The sequence below is a fragment of the Penicillium oxalicum genome, chromosome I, assembly GCF_001723175.1.
Source record: "Penicillium oxalicum strain HP7-1 chromosome I, whole genome shotgun sequence".
Taxonomy (NCBI): Eukaryota; Fungi; Ascomycota; class Eurotiomycetes; order Eurotiales; family Aspergillaceae; genus Penicillium; species Penicillium oxalicum.
The window spans coordinates 828,675-853,621 of NC_064650.1; the positions used below are offsets into that span (position 1 = coordinate 828,675).

At 51.5% G+C, this 24,947-nt stretch overlaps 8 protein-coding genes across 8 annotated transcripts; 3 read left to right on the forward strand and 5 right to left on the reverse strand.

The window, feature by feature from the left end:
• Positions 1-614: 614 nt before the first annotated feature.
• On the forward strand, positions 615-2,327 carry POX_a00281 (uncharacterized protein; the record flags this gene model as incomplete). The annotated part of the gene is made up of 1 exon (XM_050109226.1): positions 615-2,327. One exon carries the CDS (start codon positions 615-617, stop codon positions 2,325-2,327), a length of 1,713 nt encoding a protein of 570 aa, XP_049972994.1.
• Positions 2,328-2,991: 664 nt separating this feature from the next.
• On the reverse strand, positions 2,992-6,854 carry POX_a00282 (uncharacterized protein; the record flags this gene model as incomplete). Its single annotated transcript, XM_050109227.1, has 2 exons — positions 2,992-6,361; positions 6,433-6,854. The coding sequence occupies 2 exons, from the start codon at positions 6,852-6,854 to the stop codon at positions 2,992-2,994; spliced, it is 3,792 nt and encodes a 1,263-aa protein (XP_049972995.1).
• A 1,455-nt stretch (positions 6,855-8,309) lies between these two features.
• POX_a00283 (uncharacterized protein) lies at positions 8,310-10,157 on the forward strand (the record flags this gene model as incomplete). The annotated part of the gene is made up of 3 exons (XM_050109228.1): positions 8,310-8,333; positions 8,398-8,523; positions 8,646-10,157. The coding sequence occupies 3 exons, from the start codon at positions 8,310-8,312 to the stop codon at positions 10,155-10,157; spliced, it is 1,662 nt and encodes a 553-aa protein (XP_049972996.1).
• Positions 10,158-11,504: 1,347 nt separating this feature from the next.
• POX_a00284 (uncharacterized protein) lies at positions 11,505-14,477 on the reverse strand (the record flags this gene model as incomplete). The annotated part of the gene is made up of 11 exons (XM_050109229.1): positions 11,505-12,285; positions 12,374-12,612; positions 12,673-12,970; positions 13,026-13,241; positions 13,299-13,367; positions 13,421-13,599; positions 13,666-13,773; positions 13,830-13,906; positions 13,968-14,075; positions 14,142-14,234; positions 14,309-14,477. The coding sequence occupies 11 exons, from the start codon at positions 14,475-14,477 to the stop codon at positions 11,505-11,507; spliced, it is 2,337 nt and encodes a 778-aa protein (XP_049972997.1).
• A 1,352-nt stretch (positions 14,478-15,829) lies between these two features.
• On the reverse strand, positions 15,830-18,329 carry POX_a00285 (uncharacterized protein; the record flags this gene model as incomplete). Its single annotated transcript, XM_050109230.1, has 2 exons — positions 15,830-17,304; positions 17,357-18,329. 2 exons carry the CDS (start codon positions 18,327-18,329, stop codon positions 15,830-15,832), a joined length of 2,448 nt encoding a protein of 815 aa, XP_049972998.1.
• A 1,068-nt stretch (positions 18,330-19,397) lies between these two features.
• On the reverse strand, positions 19,398-21,173 carry POX_a00286 (uncharacterized protein; the record flags this gene model as incomplete). The annotated part of the gene is made up of 1 exon (XM_050109231.1): positions 19,398-21,173. One exon carries the CDS (start codon positions 21,171-21,173, stop codon positions 19,398-19,400), a length of 1,776 nt encoding a protein of 591 aa, XP_049972999.1.
• Positions 21,174-21,569: 396 nt separating this feature from the next.
• On the reverse strand, positions 21,570-23,143 carry POX_a00287 (26S proteasome regulatory subunit 4; the record flags this gene model as incomplete). The annotated part of the gene is made up of 4 exons (XM_050109232.1): positions 21,570-21,823; positions 21,886-22,954; positions 23,014-23,079; positions 23,141-23,143. 4 exons carry the CDS (start codon positions 23,141-23,143, stop codon positions 21,570-21,572), a joined length of 1,392 nt encoding a protein of 463 aa, XP_049973000.1.
• Positions 23,144-23,343: 200 nt separating this feature from the next.
• On the forward strand, positions 23,344-24,704 carry POX_a00288 (Ubiquitin-conjugating enzyme; the record flags this gene model as incomplete). Its single annotated transcript, XM_050109233.1, has 5 exons — positions 23,344-23,417; positions 23,467-23,631; positions 23,824-24,133; positions 24,186-24,463; positions 24,539-24,704. The coding sequence occupies 5 exons, from the start codon at positions 23,344-23,346 to the stop codon at positions 24,702-24,704; spliced, it is 993 nt and encodes a 330-aa protein (XP_049973001.1).
• Positions 24,705-24,947: the final 243 nt, after the last annotated feature.

A 24,947-nucleotide genomic window follows, 5' to 3' on the forward strand; every position in this document is an offset into this window, starting at 1 on the left:
ACAGATCTTCGAGTCTACCGCCCCAATGGCTGGATGAGCGCTAGAATGCGCTCCTGCAATGGACGCGGCATTGCGAAGCTATCAACTTCAAGATTGAAATAGAAAGGATTGCGGCTACCCCCTCCGGGTTACGTCAAGTTCTCTCTCCTTATTAGCTTGGAGGGGCCATCAGAAAGTTGATAGTGAGACGAAAAATGACTCAAAGTGCAACTTGGGAGTTCGAAGGCTTCCTTACGAGGGTGCAGATAGGTCAGCTCATGCGTCAACCAAGATTTCCAACTTCCACTCGTTTCTAATTTCATCAGCAGATAGCCGATCCAAACCGAGCATTTGGAAATCAAGTGCAAAAAGCGGGGGGACCAGGAAACCATTCGGAGACAAAGTGCAACTCTAGTGATCGACCGAGTCGATACTGAGGCTCGATTGGCCCGCCGTGAAGGGTTAGCATTCTTGGTGATGAATCGGATATGCGCGGCTTTTCTGGCATGTAGAACGATCTTCAAAGGTGGACGAGCTTCAAAAAGCGCGGTTAGTACCTATCGGAGATGAATTTTGCTTAATTCAACACCATTCACCCTATTCCGCTGCTCATTAAGAACCTCGTCTTCTTGAGAATGCAGACTTCCAGCGAAAACGCTGACAAGCCACGCGGGGTCGAGCCTGGGGAGTTAGAATCAACCGGCTGTTCCTCAACGGCTGATCATCTCAGAAACGCAAGCTCAGTCGCAACGATGCTTCGAGTCTCGCTCTGGGTGGCATTTGCAGCATGGCATACCACCTTTGATGAAGGCTTTGCGGGCACGGTCTTGATCATGCCTTCGTATCAAAAAGCCTTTGGGACCTGTCACCAGCGTATGGACTTAGCCCTTGGCTACATTGTTGAGGAGTGCTCGCTCACACCACTCCAACAATCACTCATCAGTCTGAATTACCTGTTCATCGGTATCGGGGGAGGTCTATCAGCCTTGACAGGAAAGTATACTGGCCGTCGTGGGGCCATTCAGATCGGATGCACGCTGGCAGTTGTTGGAGCTGCTGGTATGCTTGGAACTGGAGATGGATCACGGCACACATTTTTGCACTACATGGTCTGTAAATGTATCGGCGCGCTCGGCCTGGGACAACTCATCTCTGCTTCTCTGGCGTACGGATCCGAATGCATCTTTGCCAGCAAGCGTGGCTTAGGGCTGGGAATCTACAACGTCGGGCTCGCCTTTGGCAATCTCTCATCTGCTGCGGTGTGCGCAGGGTCAGCACGCCTGGAGCCGGACAACAACTGGCAGTGGAAGATTCCCATCTTGGCCCAGATCCCTCTTGGTATCATCCTGGGAGTTGGAATCCTTTTACTTCCCGAGTCCCCTCGGTGGATTTTGAACAACGACGAGAATGGCGAGGAAGAGGCCCGCAAAGCATTCAGTTTGCTCTATCGAATCTCCGCCAACTCACCCGAGATCACTTCTCAGATCGCCGATGTTAAAGCCCACATCAAGGCCGAAAGAGCCAATGCTGCTGCGTCAACTTGGTACGAGATTTATTCCAAACCTCATTTCCGCCGAACCTGGACTTCTGCTCTCATCATGATTGGTCTTTCCATCACTGGCATTCAATTTGTTCAACCCTATGCAGCTCTCTTTTTGCAAGGCGTTGGGATCCACGATCCTTATCTCATCAACGTGATCATCGGTCTTTGTATCCTCGGCGGAGCTTGTCTGGGCCCTTTTATTGTGGAACATGCCGGCCGTCGATTCGCTATACTTTCTGGATACACCGCCATGGGCATTTGTATGCTGATCCTGTCAGCCGTCAGCAGTGCCCTCGGATCGGGAGACATTTCACAAATCGTAGTCGTCGTCTTCCTCTGCCTCTGGTCGTTTGTCTTCGGGGGCACCATCGCACCAAGCGCGGGCCTGGCTGCTGTCGAGATGCACAGCGTGAGACTCCGAACATATGGCCAAGCGCACACGACCAGCCTCTACGGAATATTTTCCTTTGGCGCCATTTTCTGGACACCCTACATGTTGAATAAGGATTATGGAAACATGGGCCCTAACGTCGGGTACTTTTATGCGGCCGTTACCGTCGTCATTGGAGTCTTGGCCTACCTGTTGGTCCCTGAGACTGCCGGGCTGACTTTGGAACAGATCGACGATGTCTTTAACTCGGGTGTTCGCCCTTGGAAGACGTCAATTCAGAGAAACAAGGTCATCGTGCGGACCAAGAACCAAGAGCTTCTAGAGGGACACAGTCCAACAACAGAAGAAGAAGTAGAGCAACAGGAAGACGAAAAAAGAAATGAACGTCCCAAACCATCCGTCGAGATGTCTTGATGTCATCGCTCCTCATGTACATAATCACTTCTGGTTTGATTCTACCTAATGTGTTCACTGGTTGATTAACCTTATAACTCATGCTTTGCAGCATTTGAGCTTTTGACTACGGCTTAACGAGGTACTAGATCGCAGATTGAACCAAAAAAAAATAAGCACGCGCACAATGTTGCCACTACACAGAATATTGGACTTTATGGAAATTGAGGATAGCTAAGAAAAAGGGTTCCGAGATTGCTGCTCGCGGAGGCTTTTGCGCTGATGTACATACAGACAGGGCATCCAAAAAAAAGTCAAGAAAAAAAACCACAAATGAAAATGCAAGAGATGCACGAACTGCAGACAACTGATCAGAGCACGAGGGAAAGGATTGATGCCTATAAGAAAGAAGAATAGGCCCTGAGACGAGCTCCTGTTGGCAAGTATGGGTATAAAGAATGAACATCAGTAGATGGATAGAAATAAACAGTAGAAAATGCGTTTGAGCAGTGAGAATTCGTTGTGACTGCCGGCAGACGTCAACGATAGTCGCGCTGTGAGGTGACTGTGTAGAAAAGTGGCTGTTGAATGATGGTGAGGTCAAGATTGAAAGAGAGTCTCGAGATGCAGCCCTGAGATATGCAAAGCGAGGTGGGGTGAGGATGCACCTCTGCGTAGCTTTTCCTTATTGATCGCTTTGCAGTGGTTCACGCGCGGATACGCGTGCGGCTCTGCGGCTGCTCATCATTTGCTCGAGAACATCGAGTCGCTGACGTGTGGTTCGGATGGCGTGGTCCATCTCTCGGTCAGAGACTTGCTCATCTTGTATGCGAGTCAGCAGATCGCGCTCATCCGCAGGACTGAGGCGAAAGCGTGGGCGACCTGCGTGATCATCGGAGGCGCGATGAGGAAGAACCGGGAACGTCATACCATCCATGCCCACCCGATCCTCTAACCAATTCCACAACTCGCTCTCCTCTCGGTGCCACATTTCTTCGTAAGCAGCAAGCCGTTGAGGGAGACTCAGTCCAGAAAAGTTTGCGTCGTGGCTGTGTCGTGACGAGACGGATGGTGCACGGAAAAAGGCCAAGTATAGCAATATACCAACCACTAATACTGCGAGATTGGCGTTCAACTGGGGATGAAAAGCCATCCAAGTCTTCTTTTGACTAGGCGCCGAGTCCGCAGCAGTCTTTGAGACGGCGCTGGTGGCACTCTCACTAGACGCTGAGCCGCCCTTCTTACGCCGCCCTTTCCCTTTGGCGACACCATTAGTCCGACCTCGGGGAACGACTGCAACCTTGAGGGTTTTTAGAAGATCAGTACCAAAGGTGGTCTGACCATCGATCGCACCCTTTTCAATAGGACCCTTCAGCCAGCTCTTGCCGGTCCATTCAATGGTGCATGTCATCAAAAAGCGTGTTTGGTTGCCAGCAGCCCAGGTGAAAAGGTATTTGGTTTTCGTCGCGAAAACATTTCCGCTGGGCACGTCCGGTGTCTGAGTGCTCAAAGTCACAAGAACAGCCTTCTCCAGGTCCAAAAAGTCCAAAGTTTCAGTACTGATACATTTGGTTTGTTTGGGACCAATGGAGCCATAGAGGGGCTTGATATAGGAGTACTTTCGGGTCCGGCTTTCGTTACTCAGTCCCTTCGGGGTGCCTTCGAATTGCAGCTCTCCAGACTTTTGGTTATCCACGAGGAACTTCGTCATGAATTCGCCCGAGGCGGGTCCAAAAACCAGGTTGTAAACCTTTCCTAACGGTGCGGGGATGAGTTCATCTTTAATGACCTTCTCATACTGCCCATCTGGTTCGCTGTATTCAGTGGGGGCGTGCGTTGCTGGCCCTGGGAAGTCCGCTTCCTTCGACGTGGTCGATTTCTCGCCATTTTTCACATCGGAATATCCATTCGATGTAGCGGCGGGTGCGGGTGCAGTGGCGAGGTTACCCGAGGCTTGGCGACTCAGGCTTCCGCGAGCTGGCAATGATCTCTCACTGGCGTTCGCGCTGGGGCCGGCTTCAAAGAAACTGTCCCCATTGTCCCCTTCCTCATCCTCATCATAGACCTCATCTTCATCGGACTCATCACTTTCCGACTCGGCATCTCCCACTTTTTCGGTCTTGTCGCCAGTGCCATCAGTTACGCGCGTACCGTTCACTGAGCTCTTGAGCGCAGGATGGTTGATCTTCCATATGTTGACCATCAGATCGTAGGTCGATTCTCGGCTAAGCAAACTGCGGAAAGTATGACGAGCATGAAGAGTTTGAATAGCAATTGCGTTCGGAAAGACCATGGCCGTAGTCTCCTTCTCAATGGCCACTATTTCGTCGAAGCTAATGACAAGCGTAGTCACCCAGCCAAGGATGTTGCTTGAGAAACAGATATGGCCTTCGGAGATGTAGATTCGACCGGCCAGGATGATCTCTCGTTGTAGTGCGCAGCTGTAATCCTCAATTAGGTAGTCATCCTCGGGCACGCTTCTGAATAATTGATGAAAGTCTCTGTTCCGTTTTTTGCTGGTCACAGCAAAGCCTGTCAGCCGAGGAACGCTGGCATTAATGCCGGAAACACCAAGAGCCAGACCAGTGGCGCCAATTGCGCCAATGGTGGAGGCAGTCGCGCCAGAAGATCCACGATGGCGTCGTGCAAGGCGACTACGCACACTCCCAGTGCGCCGGATGCTACCACTGCCAATATCACCGTCAACAACGCTGCCATTTGGGGGAGTTTGGTCCCCGGTAAATGACGCGCCTTCTTTGGGTAGAGACACAGTGGACTGAACGTCCAATGCGTCATCACTTGGAGATCCGATGGCGGAAGGATCGGGTTTCTCGTAAGCCTGATGTACCGCGCGGGCTGCCCGTTGATGTTCAAGCCTGGCCGCCTCTTCGTCTCGATCATTCATTGTCGTGTTTCTGCGCTTTGCTGCGGAGGGCGTTTGCTTCGAGAGAAGGCTTCCATCTGCTCCGGACACACCTTCGCCGGTTGAATTTTCGATGCCTAAATGGCTGAAATTGAGGTTCCCCGAACCAAGCGGTTCGACTGTGGTCGTCTTTTGCTCCTCGCCTTTATTGGCACGACCTGATAGATCATCGGCGTTGTGGGGGGTAGGGTTCTCCTCCTTGGGGTTGGTGCTAGGGGTATTCCCGCGGCTCTTTTGTTGGGAGTTGAGAGTATTACTCAACGATGTGGCCGCGTTCTGAGCCACCGAGAAGACCGACGAAAAGAAGCCGCCTTGTGGACCGGATCCTACTTTGGGTGTTTTCGCTTCTTCCAGGGGGCTGAGAGCGGTCACAGAAGTTGACAATTTGCTAGGCACATGAGCGGCCGAGGCCGAGCGGGCCCTACGGTGCGATATCATATTTCCAGAGGGGCTTACAGCAATGCCAGTCTCGGGACCTGACAAAGAGGCACGGGACCCGATGGACTCGGGAGAGTCGGTTACGACATTCGATAACAACGGAGGAATGAGAGGGCGATGATCTGTCGGGGTCGGAGGCGTGACTGTGGTTTCTGGCGCCACGATGGCGTTCTGAGGAGGAGTTTTGGGCATTGGACTTGCTTGCAAAGATCTTTCGCGGGGGGGTTTCTCTGTCAGGTCCGTTCGAATTGGCTCGGGCAGCGATGGCGGAACTTCCGAGGTGGTTGATGCGCGCTTTTTCGACAGACTGCTTCGACGACTGCTGAACAAGCTACGTGCACTTCGACTGCTTGAGGACTTTGTGGACGCGTCGTCCTTTGCGGTCACATTCTTCTTATCGGCAGAGCCCAGAACATCCTTGATCCGCCGTCCTGGCGATGAACTGCGACGCTTACTACCCGCATCAGCCGGGACATCGAGCGTCATACTGGATTGTGTCCCCGGCCTCGAGTGGCGATCTCCCGCGTCACTCGGCGCGGACTCGGATCCAACTCCGCTCGTCCCACTGGCAACCGAATCGACATCAGCTTGACTCGCTATCGTATTGCCATTGTCGACTGGAGTCGTCTTGATGAGTGGCGAGGATAAGGTGTAGAATCCGGCATGGGAGTTGTGAGAGGTGAGGGGTGGAGTCCTATTGTCGGAGAATGAAATTTAGTCACAATTCATCCAGAGCCGGCTCTCTAGATAATTGACAGACTCTACCTTTCGGGCTCAGAATCATCAGTCAAGAGGTTGATAGGCTCATTTTCCGGCATAATCAAGCTGGTATTCGATGATTGAATGCCGGAAGCACTGCTGCGGGAGTCGTTGGATTGGCTTTGACGCAGGTTTCGCTCGAGGAGGACTTCGGGCACAGGTGGCGCGTCACTTGAGAGCTCGTCGTGATTCTTTTTCTTTTTGTTCTTCCGCCGGGAGCTGATGAGCTTGGAGAATCCGCTGGAGCCAGCCTTGGCGGAATCAGCCGCTTCACCTCCTTGAGTTTTGGGCCGTTCCGTTGAATCGACAGAGGAACGATCGTTGCTCCGACTCGAGCGATCCATTGAATTTGAACTCGCCGACATGGTCCACGCTCGCAGAGGCCGATTACTGGTCTCTTTGAGACTGGACGATGCAGAGTCTCCCATGCTACCGGAGCGTGGAGAATGGATGGCGCCTCGCGCGATGCGGACAGATCAGGGGACAATTCCGTGTCAGCTTACAGCATCAGCTCCAGTGTCGTAGCCAGGAGCTGATGTCGTCGTCGGGAGAAGACCGCTCGGGCGCAGAGGTTGGTTAGCAAAGAGAGGCAGAAATCAACCGCATTGGAGAGATAGAAAGGGTGGAAAGAGGGAGTGTAAACCGAGGATGGTTGCTCTGGTGCGATTTCATCTGCGACGTGGGGGAACATTAGCTCCCAGCTTTCGGACGTGGTCTCGGCGTAAGCCACTTTGGTCAGGTGTCATTACGTAGTGATACCGAGATTGCTCCCGGTGGCCATGGCGTATTGAAGCGTGCGACATCCAGTGACATGCATAGAACGCAGCTGCACATACATATGTAACGTACTGCAGTCCATATGATTCCGAATTCCCACGATAGCATCACCTCAATCAATCTGTATGCCTATGGCATGGAGGCGTAGGTACAGATGGTCAGTCTGATGAGTATGGAGTTTACAGACTCTATAGACTCGGGGGGGGGGGGGGAAGGACCTGTTTCAGGTACCTGTCCCTGAGTTTGAACTTTGTATGGTAGGTATGTTTTCGAGTCATGCGGAATATGATGTGGGTAATCATTGAACCACTGAAGCTCTCCCTGGGAGCGATACAAAGACTTCTGCGATGAGTCTTTTGGTACTGTCAATTTGTCCAGCACGTCCAGCGGTGTTGCAGATGGATTGAGACGGGCTTCTTTTTCCGCATCGAGATCGGCTTCCAACTCCGACCTCAACGCGCTTCAGAGTCTAATACTACAGAGCGGCTATCATACAGCAGTGCCTGGACTCTAGTTTCTGGCTCTGTTCTGGCTCTTGAAGGACTGTGCCACCCTGAGTTACATTTGACAGGTGCACTTGGTAAATTCGAGTGATGTAGTTGACTCCTCGATACCCCACTGTTCAGAATGCCGATGTAACAGCTGTGGCTGGCCGATGCTGCGCCCGGCCGCCCACACGATAATTAGTCTTGGCTTCTAGAATTGACCGTGCAGTATGCAAGATGTGCCGCCATGAGGGAGAGCAAGTATTGAGGCTGTGGAAAGACACAGATCCCGATCGACTCTGCGCAAGGAATCTTCAATCGGTGGGCAAGTACCGTTGACGTTTTTAAATGAGCCATACAGGTGTGTACATATTCCAATGCATAATTACAGACAAATAGCGCCTGGATGCATCGGATCGGATCCATTTGCCCTGCGGCGTTACGATACCATACAACCACCCTTCTCCGCATCAGCCTCAACTGCCACACTCGCCCAAATGGCGTCACTCTTTTCTTCCTGCCGCCCAACCTCCACCTCCGTCAGCTTTGCCCTTCTCTCGCAAAGAAGCAACGTGAAGGGCCGGTTTGAGCAGTGTACATGCACCCAAACTTTTCTCAGCCATGGAGGTTGCTCCATTAACCCTAGTACGATTCCGCTAATCGCCCCACACTTCTACTTTGATGCTGGCGGCTTTCTAATAACACTCAGGCCCACACCCATGCGCGGAGTGCGGTCTCAGAGACCCGTAAATCGAACCCCGTCGCGGCGAGTGAAGAACACGATCTGGCCGCGGGCGAGTTTGCCACTGCAGCGCAAGGCACTTCTGATCCGGAGGTAAGCCAGCGATCCTGTGCGCGCAAAGCCATACCGGTCCTTACGAAATTGAAAAGGCCCTTCGTACTTTAAGACTCCTTGAACAACACCACAAAAAGCTCGCTGAAATCTTGAGATTTCAGCATGAGCATCCTTCTGGACATCCTGTGGGTTCATCCTCGAATGTCACATCGAGCGCCTCAAGTCATCCTTCTGTACCAGAAACTCGAAGTGCAAAGACCACAGGCCAAGATGCCTTCACTCATCGTCCCAGGTTACCTGGAAATCCTCGCTTGCCTAGTCGAGAGTCATCGTCGATTGCCAGCAATTTAGCATCAGCACGAGGTATACCGGCCCAAACTCAGCGGGGATCGCCAGTCTCTCCAAGTTTGTCCACCCAGCAAGCTGGCGCAAAGATGGCCGATGGTCCGTCAAGAGACCGACCAGGCGACATAAGACCAAGAGATGCCCGTACGCATCGGCAATCATGGACGCCTCCTTCATCCAATTCGGCTGACATCGCATCCCGAGAAGTTGTACCTTCGAGCAAGGCCGAGGCAACTGGATCCACGAATGACCAAGACACAACGGAAGATTCTTTCCGGCGGTTTTACTCGACCTTCGAAGGGTTGATTTCGAGAATCTCAGCCCCTCTTGCATTTGCCGGGCTTCCTTTGGGGACAGAAGAAACTCACAATTCAGTCACGCCAAGCCGGAAAGCTCCTGCAGACACTAAACTCGACCGTCATTCAGCCACTTCGGATCGTACCAATGGCTTGAAAGAGCCTGATGTGAATCAACTATTCTCTCGAGCAGCTCTACGTTCCATTCATGACATGTCGGGCAGTGGGGGTCTCGGCAAGCCTGCGGAATCCTTTTACGTGGTGCCTACCACGGGAGGAACCATGTCGTATGCTGGGATTTTATCACGAGCCGAGAAAGACGCCGGAGGCAACAGCTTCGAGGAGACGGAAGACGACTTTGTCGACGCTAGAGAAACCCCATCGTCCCCGGAGATGCGACAGAGTACTGGAGCTGCCTCGCGGATGCCACGCCGTGGAGGGTCCGATAAACTCGCGCGCTTGCAGAACTCGAAAACCGTTGAGGAGCTGCAGATGGAAAATGCGGCTCTCAAGCAACTATCCGATACCCTCTCTAAACGTCTGCATATGTGGGAAGTCAATGCACAGTCCTCATCGATGGCGCTGCAACAGTCTCTGAGGGCAATGCATCACCACAATGCTGGGCCTTCAGACTACAACCCGCAGCTTCCACATGCTTCCAGTTCGCCCGCGGCGACTCTGGTCTCCGCCCCAAGCAGGACAGATAAAGACTCCCGGGTAAAAGAACTGGAAGAGATTGTACGGCGCGGTGAACAGGAGCTGGACAGAGTTGAGCGAGAAAATGAGAAATTGAACAAAGTACTCGGGCGATATCGAGACCGTTGGGAAAAACTCAAGGAAGGTGCAAAGTCAAGACGTGCAGAAGGCCGGCCGGTGGAGGGACCAAGCAACCCGGGCACGCCCACTCTCGGTCATCGAAATCCTGATCTTTCAATCTCTTCGCGACCGGATGGTTCGCTGCCAGACAAGACTGCTCCCAACCGGCGAACTTCTGGTGCACATCTTGAACGCACAGGGCCATCGGAGACTTGAGTAAGTGGCTAGCACAATGTGAAGATTCATAGGAAACTGGGCCACCATAACGCGGTCAGCTTGCATCTATTACAGACTTCAAAGCCTCCGATGGCTCTGATCCGTATTGTTGATAACGTGCATCGATAAAACGAGGATCAAGGTTACTTCATGGCATGGAATCCTTCGGATGTCGAAGTGACTCGTTCTCAATTACTAGGACCACCGATACACGCTACATCTACTGGACCTCGCACTTTCAAATTTTCTTTCTGATCATCAAGTCATACCGAGTAGCTTTTGTGGAAGTGACTGCAGTTGTGCCCTAGAGCTCCAGAATGACCTTGGCAGTCGACCAAAATCTGGAAATCAAATCAAGCGTCCATGTGGTATGAATGCTAGGCATGTGCATGCTGTGTGCTTAGGTTTACCATCATGTAGAGACTGTATATCCAGGTAGCCTGGAAGGTAGAGGGAAACCTAAGACGGGGCTATGTTCATATCTATGTACAATACTGTAGAAGGATCCCCTATCATTAATGGATGTACGGTATGCCTCGTAGTAACTATTCAATATATTCTCCAACCCCACAGAGGGAACAACATCTCTCTGACAATGGATACCTACACAATTAGTCCAAGGCAATATTTTCTCTTCATTCGGCGTTTCAAAGTTAAGGTATCGTACCACATCTATCTAACCGCATCAAATATCCCATTCCTTCCATTTCTAATCAATCAAATATCCTACCTATTAGATAGATCATCTTCCAACCGGGGATCGAGCTTGGAACGTCAATGACAAAAGCCGGCTGCCGGGTGTAGTCTTTAGAAAATCGGTTGTTCTACAGTCACTTACTTTGTATATAGTGATCTGTAGGTAGCTCTCCTTGTTGAATGAACAGACTTTTACAGTATAAACCCATTTGATTCCTTTTATGTACATGAGGTAGCACGGTTTCTTCAGTAATACAGAATGGGCCTTACCTAGGACATGCTAGTCGAGGGAATTTTCTAGTCTCGAGCTAAGTCCGCAGTAACAGCATAGCCTTTCTTTCTTTTTTAAGAGTAGATGTTGCGGTAGATGACACTATTGAAGTACTGTAAAACGACCATGTATCTTCTATTCAGTCAGCTGGGTTGGTTGGAGGTACTTCAAGTTAGGGTTGCGCTCGAGGACCAAATTCACCGAGCCAAAACCCTAGCCTTATTCTGTATGTGTAACTTGAGCAATGATAGAACTGCACCGAATGCTTGGCCTTTTTACTCATTCCCGCCGCACAGAACGCCATAGAATCGGGTTGTTTTTCATATCTCCGTCTTCAATCGGCACACATTGCCGCGAATGCCTCGCCTCAACCGAGAAGCTTACTGCACGGTAAATGTGACATTTCCCCGAATGTCCTCCGAGCTGCTGCCCACAAGAACAGTGAAATTGCCCGGCTCAACCACATACTTCATGCGCGAGTTCCACAAACCAATATCCTTGATCAAGATGGGGATTTTTACGGTCTTGGTCTTGCCAGCGGGGATCTTGACCTTCTCAAAGCCCTTCAGTGCGCGATTGGGAACAACAACCGAGGCAATGTCATCGGAGACATATACCTGGACAACCTCGGTACCATCCCGAGTCTTGTCCGTGTTGGTGACGTCGACGCTGATGGTGACCTTCTTATCTTGCGACGACACCTTGCTGCGGTCGACGCGGACGGATCCGTAGTGGAAGTTGGAGTAACTCTTGCCATATCCGAATGGGTACCATGGAAGGGGGCTGCCGAGGACATACTGGTGTCCGAATGAAAGGGTCCCGTTGCCATAAATGTGACCCGAGTCTCCGATGGAGCGGCCCGAGTTCAGGTAGTCGTAGAAAATCGGGAGATCACCCACGTACCGGGGGAAGCTGACGGAGAGCTTGCCGGAGGGATTGTAATCACCGAACAAGACATCGGCCAGGGCATTACCGCCCTCTTCAGACGGGTAAAATTGTTGGATAAGGGCGGAAGTCGAATTCGAAATCCAAGTGTCGGTGATTGGCTTTCCGCTCGAGAGCACAACAATTGTTGGTACGCCAGTCTCTGCAATAGCTTTGATGAGCGGGCCCTGAGCGCCAACCAGCGAGAGATCATCGGCATCAACGTGTTCACCAGTTCTATTTCAAAGTCAGAGCCTAATCGAGGATTATCGCATCCGAAATTTACTCTCGTGGCCGGGTTCAGGCCAAAATGGTTCCCACTTACGTAGCATTCAATCCTTGCCAGAGCTGGGACTGATCCCTCGACCAAGTGCCAACGACGACGACAGCCACATCGGACTTCTTGGCTGCTTCAACTGCCTCTGCAAAGCCAGACTGATCGTTACTCCAACGCTCACAACCTTGCGCGTAGTGGATGTTGGCTTTTGAGCCAACGGCTGCCTTGATGCCGTCCAGTGGGGTGACTCCACGATACTGGCTTTGATAGACGACGTAATCTCCGTACTAGTTTCACTTGGTAAGCAATGGCATTAAGAGTAAAAGGGGAATATATTACAAACTCACGTTCATGAATCCATGAGCCATGGGCCCAATCACGGCGATATTGCCGGACTTCTTGAGTGGCAGTGTGGCGTTGTGGTTCTCCAAAAGCACGATAGATTCCTTGTCAAGATCCCGAGCAAGCTTCTTGGAAGCCGAATTGTTGATCAAGCCCTTCCACTTATCTTTCGGCGCAGCTAGGTCTGGGTTTTCGAAGAGCCCCATTTCGAACTTCACACGAAGGAATCGAGAAACGGCCGTGTCGACGGTCTTGATGTCAAGCTTTCCTGACTTGACAAGCTCGGGGATCTTCTGGAAGTTACTATTGTGATGTTAGCGACGACACAGGATCGCAGAACAAATGAGAAAGGACTAACAAGGAGCCACCACCCATTTCCACGTCTGTACCAGCCTCCAAAAGCTGCGTGGTAACCGAGGCCATGTCGATAGGATTGGTTGCGCAGAGCTTGAAAGCGTTGCAGACTCGGTCGCTACCTCCAGCATCCGTCATGACGAAGTAGTCATAGCCCCATTCCTCGCGCAAAATCTCGGTCAAGGTGTGATAATCCGAGACAGCTGGGATTCCGTCATATCTTGCACGAATAGGTTAGCTTGATGCCAGACATGTTCAGTATACTTGTATCACTCACGAGTGGTATGCGGCCATGATAGACCAGGCACCTGCATCAATAATTGCACGTTTAAAGGACGGCATCCAACTGGACGATTGTGAGCAAATCCCACCATTTCAACCCGGAGCAGATAGTCTCACGTAGTGCGAAGCTCTCTTTCGCCGCCATGAACTGGACCCGTGTTCAGACCTTGCTCAGGGTCACTGAAGCCGACAAAATGCTTGACCATGGCCGAGACATTCCTGCTTTGCAATCCCTTGACGTAACTATATCCAATTTCCCCGGAGAGGAAAGAGTCTTCGGAGAAAGTCTCTTCGACCTGATGAGACAAAGCGAGTTAGAAACAGTCACGTCACGGTTCTTTGTTTTGGGTTGGACCACTCACACGTCCATAGCGAAGCTCCCGAGCCAAATCGACAACTGGTGCGAAGATTTGATTAACACCCAGAGTTTGGGCTTCTTGGGCGACAATCTCGGCCATTTTCTCCACAAGCTGGAATGAAGCCGTTAGAACTCAGTCCACATGCGGGACAGCAAGAGTTGTCTTACATCTCTATTCCAGGAGGATCCGTATGCGATGGGAGAATTGAAAATGGTGGCGTTTCCGATCAAAAAGCCATGGATTCCTGAGGGGATCATGGACGTCAACTCCAAATTAGACGGGACTTGGGCCGCTCATTTACTCACCCTCAGATTGGACAAGAGCCGGAATTCCAAGAGTTGTATTGTGAACAAGGTAGTCTTGAGCTCTCTTCACGTTGTCCGCAATCCAATCCCATGCGACGGGGTACCCAACTTTTGTTCACGATCTGTTAGTTTGATTCGCATAAGCTGTTGGCAAGGTACGTAGCCGGAGTTTACCATAGAAGGACCCTGCTTTCATCTCCATGTTGGTAACAAGGCCCGTATAGTTGAACGCGCCTGATGTCTGGTTCATCCAGTTGGTAATATCACCTTTAGAGTCGCACTTGATGAGCAATGTCCAGAGTGACAACTTGTTTTTGTCATGTCACGGTAATACTACTCACCCTGCATCAATTGAGCCATTTTGTCCTCGATGGTCATTCGACCCAACAAGTCCTTCACGCGATCGTCCACGGAAGCTTTGGGGTCTTTGTACAAAGGTGTTGATTTGCTTGTAGCAGAAGCTACCAGCTGCGCAAGCAGCAGGCTGCCAGCTAGACCCTTGACAAACATCGTGGGTGATGTAAAATGTTTCCTGGATTGCTCAATTCAAAAGCTCCCCGTGTTTCGACAAAGTAAGCTCCGTACACGACGACCGATCACTCCAGTGCGACTGGAGCCTTCTCTGATGCGAAACCAGAAAAAAGAGGAAATGGTTCGAGAGAGCGAGCTGTCTATCAGGACGAGATGATCTCACCATAATAAGCAGCTGCAGCATTCTAATGCATCTCACGACCCCGCGGGGAAAATGAACCGGGGGTCCAAGGATTCATCGTATCTGATCATGATATTTTCCCAATGAAGTCAAGCGGACTTGCGATCGAAGGGGAAATGATCACTGTACAGTGCGGTCCTGTGGTAATTAATTGGCCGATCGCGCTCTGGAGAGGTGGCTGCAAGTATAGATTGCACTTCTTTTGCTTGGGGCTCAGCCTTTGGCACTAGCACTCGAAGGAAACGGAGGGTCAGGCCGCCGTCCGTCCAGTCCGTTCAGGACTGCCCCCATTTGTCACAAATGGCTGTTCATTGCATGGAGGTGGATTGCAGAAGACTCTCGATATGAGATCCACTGCCCCCGCATCAATATGGAGTTTCCAGGTCTGAAGCCTCTACTAGTCCAAGACAGGTAGCGACGCGGGGAAAGCTGAGGACCTCAACGGGTAAATTGGCGTCCAAATGACAGCGACGGCCACTCGTAAACCAATTTTTACCCGAAAGGATGACAGTCAACCCCAAAGAGTGTTAGGGCGGCAGCTTGAGGTCGATCTGCAGTGAGTCCATGTGCGTCGGCCTATAGACTTTTTTTCCACCTATAACCATCGACCACGGACGGAGCTTATGTGAGGCGATAATGAATGGTGCAAGTTGCCGTAGTTCACCGGCTTGGATTCGGGAAAATTATTGAGCTGGAATGATCCTCGTTGTTAGACAGAAATTGATGAAGACCGACGTAGCTGTCCGCTAGAGGCACCTGTAGCAGGCTGAGGCCAACCGGGGGCGATTTCAAACGTGCAATCTAGGGGCAATGGGCGCGGGGGTTTCTTATGTCCAGGAGGAGGTGAGAAAGATTTTGCTCTAGGTCTGATTGAAAAGAGTGATGTGCTGATGAGAGAAGGCTCAATTATGGACAGGAAGTTGGCAAAAGGCCGGCAGAAATAAAACCTGGAAGAAGGCACGTGCTAATTACAATTCAAGTATGAAATCGCTGAGAACCCGAAAATGACTCTGGCCCCCAAATGAATAGTCGAACAACAATAAGCGATGTCTAAGTGAAGCTGGATGGGTATGTATGAGAGTGGAGTGATCCAGCCACTCCTAATGCATATGTGAAATGAGAAAAGCGCGGTTCAAGTCCAGTCCGCATATCATGGGCGAGCGTCGTCGCTTCGGCTATCAATGCGGGCTTGACCCGATTCCCCGCGTGGTGGCTGCTTTCGTTGCTCGCTGACAGGCGCAGGCTCGGGCTGGCCCTGAGGATTCATCCGCAAAGCACCACCAAGCCAAGCCAGACCGCCGCTCCAGGAGTCACTGAAGCTGCGTAGACGATTGCCCTCTTCGTCCGTTTTGTACGTTGACAAAATTTGATCCTCCGTGGGCAAGACAGGCGTAAAATTCCCAGCGTCTGCTGAAGGCACGGTCAGACCGGTGGCGGATTGGAGTCGAGCACCAGCAACGCCCAAGGAATTATTTGGCCCGTCGATTGCAAGGCCCTGATCCCGATAGCCGACTGGGTCAGCGTCAAAGGGGCCACTATTGAGACGGCGTCGTCCAAGGCTACGCCGCGCACGATCTTTCAATGGGCTCCCCTCACCACGACGCAACGACTCTGCGACAACGGCACTGAACCCGGCAGAAAGAGCCGGAAGAAGTGGTCCAGGCGAGAACCGGTTCGAGATTGAATTTCGGATGGCTCGTCGCGATGGCGTTTCGAGGTTTCGCTGACCTCTGTCGATATCGATCGCGTGGTCGCTTTGCATTGGGGTAGATGCCCGCTGGAGCTGAGAAGGATTCATTCCGGGGCTTCCTTCCATACCGGGCGCCGGAGGAAAGCGCAAAAGCACGGTGGACTCTTGATGAGCATCCACCGCGGATTCGAGAGGAGATACATGGCAGTATGTTTCAAGATCGGACCTGGGGGTCTCAAGAGGCTCATCCATAGATTCGGCCCAGGGATTCGACATCCGAGAAGGTGGACGCAGTGGTGAAGGTCCATCGATGTAGGGTCCCGAAAGGGGAGATTGAGCTGTCAGAGAACCGTCGGGCGAAGACAAAATTCCACGTGGAGTAAGTTGTTCGTCATCGACAGCATCAAGACCACGGCTAGTTAAGGACCCTCCTGGAGATTGCACGTAATCTTCTTGGTTTATCTCATTCGGCATTACATTGGGCGCCCGAGATTGCGGGCCGGGTGCGGATAAATCAACTCTGTCGTGGTAGCGTTCCCCATTCAAGAGACCAATGGTTTCTTCTTCGTCATCGTCGGAGAAAGTGGATTCGTCGTCAGAGCGCAGACGACCGCTGGTAATAAAGTAGACTCCCAAGAAGGTGAGAGCGCAGCCTCCTATAAATTTTCCGGCTCGAGCTGCCGACATCGATTCAAAATCTCTGTAAAGGATTGCACTTCCAACGATCACAGAGAGCGTAAAAAGGACGAACTGCGTCGGAATCACCTGCGTTGAGTCGAAACGTTGCAAGGCTCGGTTGATGTACCGGATCTGCATCAATGCGCTCGTGATGAGGACGAACACGAGCAAGTAGGTGATGGGGAAGGTGATGACATGCCACAGAGTGAAGGATAACAGCGAAGAAACTCCCTTGGTAGAAAGGGCAGTATAACCACCTAAATCAGGTTAACCCTCAGTGAATGGAGAGGAGTGAGTTTGAAACCTTACCGAACAAGGCCACAAGCCCCACGTCGATCAAGATGGACTTGGGTCCGTACGAGAAGCTGGCCCACATGAGACCGATAATGAGTACCAGAGTCAAGCCCATGTACAGCTCAAACTCCCAGCGGGTGATCATCATCCAGATCTCACCAGGACCGATCTTTTCTTCAGAAGAGCTGGCACTTAGCACGACCACGACGGCGCCGGCAATGGCGACGAGTACGCCCCAGAAGTCCTGCTTGCGGAATTTCTCCTTCAAAAGGCAGGGAGCAATGATGCAGTTGGAGATCAAGGCAATCACACCCAATGGAGAGACGATCGATGCTGGAGCAAACCCATAGGCGAGGAAATTTCCTGTCTCGCCGAGGACCATCAAGATAATACCCGCCCACCAGTATGGAGAGCGCAGATAGGACTGTCGATTTTCGGATCCGGCAGATTGATCAGCCCGATCAGACATCTTTGGACTCCGTTCGCCACCATCTTGATAGCTCCGAGCGCTGCGCATATCTCTGGGAGGCGCATCGACGTCGTCGCTGTAAGGCTCAAAGGTCTCATGTTCTTCCTCCCGTAGCTGGTGTCTCGACCCATCCGGTTGTCCTAGATCGAAGCTCCGGTGGCTGTTGGTCGAAGCCACTGCATCGTAATTCCGGTCTCTTTGCGCTTCCTTTCTGGCCTTCCTTTGCTCCCATTCACGCGCAATGCGGATGTGGGCATATCGCTGCATATTTAGCGCCAGGGAGATCAGGACATTCCCGACTAGTGCGGTCACAATGCCAATGAGGGAGGACCATTGCTCCATCTTCCGGTTCCTGTCGCCATCGTCATCAGTAGGCGCCGGACGGGTCAGATTCGAAGACGGAGTGTAGACTTGGTGTGGGTGAGGGATTGCGGATGCACTCGCAACAGAAGGTGCGATGGTTGACAGAGCAATCGAGGCGAGCGAGGTTGCTATCAAACGAAGCTGCGGTGGATCCATTGTTCGGTCGGACAAAGACTGGAGACACGACGATCATACAGGCGTGATCATGAAGTCGCGATCCTACTCGAGGCGGCGCCTTGAAACCGACTTTTGCTGACGAGTTTCTTTGCTCTTGAAGATACTTGCGCTCGGTCGCACTAGCCTTACAGTCCACTTGAAGACATCCTGGGCTAAAGGAGAAGGACAGTACCTCGTAGACGCGTAAAGCAAGTTTAGAGAAAGATGTCGGCTCTGCCCGGAGATAATCAAGGTAGCGATTAAGTGGAGGTGGAGAGAAATGCTGTGTCAGCACCTCGTAGCTCCCCTTCCTCCTTGCGCTAAAAGTCCGTCCGCAAATCAGCGAGATGCGCCCCCCCAAAAAGAGGCGTGCAGCCTTGCTCACATGGGCCACAAGGTCCAAGCTCATACAACTGGGTGAAGCGCTTTTCGCTGCTCGCTCTTTGCGCTTCGACTTAGGCCACCACATCATGCTTTTAGAGTGGACGTCATTTTACGGCCAGGTATGAGGGGCACATTCCAGACATTCGGCTATCAGTCCGACGGGAAAACGTCATTCATTTCTTCTCTCAATCGCGATGTATATCAGTGTCAACTCGGCGTGAATAGTTGAATCTGGGTCGCTGCTAGGATAAGTGTTCTATTTGTGCAGAAAGCTAGTAAGATACTATGGTAATCCTTCTACTTCCGCTAGTACTCGTTTACTGGAATTCGCCCGTGCCCTTGCTCATATGATATACAGTCGAGACTAAAGAGTCTAAGCCACACCATTTTCTTGAATGGTTCATTGTACACGTTATAGATAATTTGGTCCCGTGTATCCTTTTGCGTACATGCGCCGTTGAAGCGTGAAATCCGGACAAGAGGAGAGTGACTAACTGTCCTAGTTACTAGATGCAGAATAGGGGGCGGTATAGGGCAGTGGGCTGTCAAGCGGCGTGTGACCGTCCAAAAGTATGGCTCCAGAGGCTGTCATTTTCGGCGTAGATTTCACAAGTCCCTATGTTCTACTTGTAAACAGCCCGCAGCGCGTGTTATTTCCACTGCGCTGCCCCCCAAAAATCAGAATCATCGCCGTGTCTTCTTCTTCTCCGGGCCAGGCTCTTCTTCGTCGCTCAACTCTGCATAGATCGCATGGGGCTGCGTCTCTTTGTACACGTGTGTAAAGATGGGGTCTTTTTGAGCCTTCTCGGCGTATTTCAACAGTGCCTCTCGAGGGTCCTCGTCACGCATTGAACTGAGCGGAATGTTGTCACGGATATGCTTCTCATCCGGCTGTGACTTTGCAAAAGGAGTGACCTGCGGCAGATGAGGACGACGGGGATCCCTTGAGCGACCAGATGCCGTCAGACCAACTGTCGGATGACGGGCAGCAAATGTGGCAGAGCTGTAATGTGGTACGCCGCTGGAGCTAACTACCACAGAGTCTCCAGCCAGTCCGCTGGATAGATCCGTTGTCAGAGAAGGATTGTCATCCACATGGCGACGCTTCGGGGCTTTGGACATCACGAGAGCCGCCCCCTTCGCCGAAATGGTAGGGTTGTATAGCACATGCGTTTCAGCATTTGCCGAGCCAGTCAGGATCTGATTGAGTTTCTCGTGCCACATGACAGTGATCAGTGGTGATCCTGGGGTGACCGGCGTCACCAGCTCTGGCTTCAAGGTACCGGGGTTGAGAATATGCAGATGGCCTGTCTCGGAGCCGACAATGATGTTTGCCGAGTTGGGCGAGAACTGGATATTTGAAGTGGGATAACGGAAGGAGGTGGACGGATGAGTGACGGTTGTAACTGGAGATTTGAATTTTCGGGTATCCCATAGCTTGATTGTATCGTCGCCTCCTCTGCTGACGACAAGATGCCCATCAGCGCTCACATCGACGCCGCTCGTCCAGGTATCGCGGGTATGTGCCTCTCGAACTTCACCGCTGGGTCTAGTGAACGGCCCATTACCCCCCCACATTACCAAGCTTCCGTCCAAGGCTGCTGCCACCAAGATGTTGGATCCTCCCTGCTTGGGTGATCCCCAGGCCACAGCAGTAACTTTGGTCCGTCCTGCAGACCCAGCAGCCCTTGATTTATGCACAATGACCTCTTTCTGAGATCGTCCAACATTGATATCCCAGATTCGTACTGTACTGTCGGATCCAGCGGTGGCACATATGTTTTCGTCCGTCGGACACCAAGCACCGCTGAAAACCTCAGATGTGTGACCTTTCGTATTGTGCGAATCCCGGAGATACATGTCACCCTTCGCAAACTCCGTCACAGTTTCGCCGTCTCGGCTCAGGATTCGGGGCTGGGCTGTGGCAGAAACGACAAGCACATGGCTAGGAGACAGCGGATTGAACCCAACGTAGTTGACCGCATGGGTATCCTGAGCCGCGGATTGTTTTTTTGCAGACGGGTCGACAGACTTGAAAGCGCGAATGGTTGACGGTGTCATGGAGGCAAAGTCATGAAATTTCAGGGTACAATCGGTCGATCCTGTGATGAGTCGTGCTCCAGACGGATCAACGGTCATGGTTGTCACAGCACGCTCATGTGTCTTCAGCACAAGTTCATGAGAGACAGGAAATTCATCCTCGTCATCATCATCACTGTCATCGTCATCCGAATCATCATCGTCGTCGCTTTGTCGGCGCTCTTGTGGTCGCTTCTCGCTTGCGGCCGATTCGATGGGGGTGCTTGACTCGACAGATTGGGGGTCAGAGAGCGGGTTTGAGGCCACAATCTCAGCTCGTTTGGATCGGTTTATTTGCGACTCTACGTCGACGGATTTCTGTTGCTTCCCAAATCCAGAGGGAAAGAATTTCTTGAAGGCATCCTCGTCGAATCCATCCATGGTGGCGGGCAGTTAGTATTGGTATGAGATCAGTTGGATGCGCGATTGTAGATAAGGCCGTAGGAGGACCCACTTCTAGCTTGTTTGTACTTTTTGCAACCAGAGGTGGCTTGAGCCTCGGCGTTTGTTTCTTAAACGACTTCAATGACACTGGGAGCCACTGCGATTTACGAGGCCACCATGTCTTCACTATGCTTGACAACGAGTATAGAAACCACAATATTGACGCTTCCATCGGATCTAAGGTCCTTCAATGCTTAGAACAGATAAAAGATGGCGAAGGGTAGTTTCAAATGCAAATGCTGATCACAGCTCTTAAGTAGAGTACACACATCATAGCCAACCAGACACGGACTTGAAGCCGATTCGATTGAAAATAAAGGCATCGTCAGTTGTCTACAAGTACAAGCCCTCCACGGGACCGCCATCCTGCTTGGTCTTCATGATGCGCTCACGGGCCGACCGGAAGTCATCCATCTGTACCCGCATACGGCGCTCCCGAAGAGCCATGAGACCAGCTTCAGTGCATATTGCTCGAATGTCTGCACCAGACAAATCGTCCTTTTGATTGATGAACTCATCAAGATCGACATCATCACCAAGGGACATCTTGGACGTGTGCAGGGTGAAAATCTTCTTCTTGGTATTTTCTGCGAGAAAGTCAGTATAGGGGAAACACATGGCCAAAGATAGATGGGAGAGGGGGACTCACGGTCGGGGTTTTCGAAGAGAATTTTTCGGTCAATACGACCTGGACGAATCAGGGCAGGATCCAAACTTTCGATTTTGTTTGTGGCCATGATCACCTTCACATCGCCACGGTCATCGAAACCGTCAAGCTGATTTAGGAGTTCAAGCATAGTACGCTGGATCTCTCGCTCGCCTCCGGATGTCGAGTCGTACCGCTTCGTACCAATAGCGTCAATCTCGTCAATGAAGACAATGGATGGGGCGTGCTCGGCTGCGACGGTGAAAATTTGACGGACCAGGCGGGGGCCATCACCAAGGTACTTCTGAATCAATTCTGATCCAACAATACGAAGGAATGTGGCACTCGTTTGGTTGGCAACAGCCTTGGCCAAGAGTGTCTTTCCGGTTCCGGGTGCACCGTACAGGATGACACCCTTGGGAGGCTTGATACCCATTTCCTCGTACAGCTCAGGATGAAGAAGCGGCAATTCGACGGATTCTCGAACCTCCTGGATCTGAGATTCCAATCCACCAATATCGGCGTATGATTCAGTTGGAGCCTTGTCAAGTTTCATGACCGACACAAGTGGATCTGACTCTTCTGTCAAAACACCGACCACAGAAACAGATTTGTGATGCAGCAAGATGCTAGCACCTGGTTCCAGAAGGTCCTTATCCACGAAAGACATGATAGACACATAGTATTCTGGGCCCGTCGCACTAGAAACGATAGCATGATCATCGTCAATCAGTTCCTCCAGGTTACCAACACCCATCGGACTGCCACGCATGTCATCGACTCGACTTCGCTCGTCGGCGTTCCGATCGGAAAGCTCCGGATCTTCGGAGCGAGCTGAGCCCTGAGCAGCCTGAGCCTTGGCTTTGCGCAGGCGTTCCATGTTCTCCACGTATTCCTCCTCCAAGAGCAGGTGGTCATGCACACGTTGCATTCGCAGGTATCGTAGCTTGCATCTCGAGGTAGGATAAATGTCTGGGAGCTTCGATGCAGCGCTAGGACCTCCAGCCTTGCGCTTCTTCCGGCCAATGCGGGTGGTGGGTGGTGGTGGTGGCTCGTACTTGGGCTTATCCTTCTGTAAGGGCCTTGTGTTAGCAGCTGAGTAGCCTGGCTTATGAGCTTGTTTCAACAAACCTTCTTGTCCTTGTCATCGCGCCCATCCCCGCCTGGGCCTCCGCCCATGTTAGATTGTTGATTGCCCTGGGTAAATGATGAGCCTTTCATTCAAGGTAAGTAGCGTCCAGGTCTTGCTAAGACTAACCATGTTCGTGAGTCAGTGGTGAGAAGATGTGGTGCAGCGGATCGTTAGTCTGAGAAGCTGGGAGAATATCGCTCCTATCAGTCAAAAGAGGCGATAGACTGATGAGCGGGCGATGAAAGGGGTGGATGATCAGTGTAGCTGACGAGGTCGATGCTCGGAGATTAGAAAGCTGGGAGCTGTTGCCATCACACCACGTGACCTCGATGCGCCTGAGGCTGGTGGATGCGGTCATTGATGCCTGCGCGCCTCATCTCGGTGCGGGCTGTCTTCGCACAAGGTATTACTATGGCAAGCTCTGAGAACCTCTAACAGCTGACTACCTCCAGTGTAGCCTCTCAATTTGTTTTTCTCTTCGCAAATCTTGTGAGACTTACATTCAGTGACTCGTCTCACTCCGTGGTTCTGAAAATTCTTGCGCCAAGATCTACTCCGACTCCGCGGACCTGCATCTTTTTGAAGCTCCGCACGCACTCATACTTCCCCTCCATCGGGTAAGTCTGTGAGCTCCAACTCTGTCTGTCTTTACGCGACAACCTTTCCCCAGACCAAAGGGCGACGCGAAGTAATTGATGCCTTGCCCACTAATACCACTTGTACCAGAAAGGCATAGCCCTCCTTCTCTTGATCTTTAAGACCTCCGTCGATCTCTTAAGTGGATAGAACCGTTCATCGGCGTCCTGCAGCCTACCTGACATCTTGAAAACATCCTGTCGCTCATACAAAAAACATGGCTGGCAATCGTACAATCGTCGACGTGTCGCTAAAGAACTAGCCGACATACATGCGGACGTGCATTCCAAAATTACGGTACAGCCTATCGGCAACCAGGATGATGTTACACATTTGCGAGGAACCTTCCCTGGCCCTCCAGATACACCATACGAAGGGGGCACGTACAATGTGGATATCAAGATCCCCACTGACTACCCATTCCGACCCCCGACGATGAAATTTGAGACCAAAGTCTGGCATCCAAATGTTAGCAGTCAAACTGTGAGTTCTCTCTCATCCTCTTTAGAATGGAGCAGTCCTAATTGATTACCAGGGTGCCATCTGTCTCGATACTCTGTCAAGTGCCTGGTCTCCCGTCCTCACAATCAAGTCAGCATTGATCTCATTGCAATCCTTGCTGAGCACACCGGAGCCTAAGGACCCGCAGGATGCTGAGGTTGCCAATATGATGCTACAGCGACCACAGCAATTTGAGCGTGTCGCTCGTGAATGGGCTGTGGTATATGCAGGTGCCCCATCTGGCGACTCTGGCGCTGGTCAAGAGGGTACCGCAGAATCACCGCTCGCCATTGACGACGATCCTCCCGCAAAGTGAGTCCTCCCCCCCCCCCTCTGCTAGTAGTGATTGACTTTTAACAACAAGCTCACAAATCTGGTGTTTGACAGATATGATGGTTACGATGCAGGGGTGGTTGACAATTTTCAGGCAATGGGATTCCAGGTGGAGGATGTTGTGCGTGTGTTTGCTGAGCTTGGAATCAGCAGAAACACTCGTCAACTAGACGACGGTCAAGTTGATGATGTTTGTGCACGGTTGCTTGCAGGTGCATGAGCTGATTGTGTTTTTTGTTATGCATTATTATGGTGTTCTAGGATTTTACCAAATTCAGAAAAGGTCATATCTGTCATATTTACTAGTTGTACTCACGTATGATAAGATCGATATCTTAAGAAATAAGATATTATTGAATTGAATAGCAACCTGGACTACGATTGCGGGTGAGTAGAATAGATGTGATGCTGGTTAAAGCAAGCTTCTGGTCCGGGGAGCATGTGGCTTTGCGACAGTCCAGTG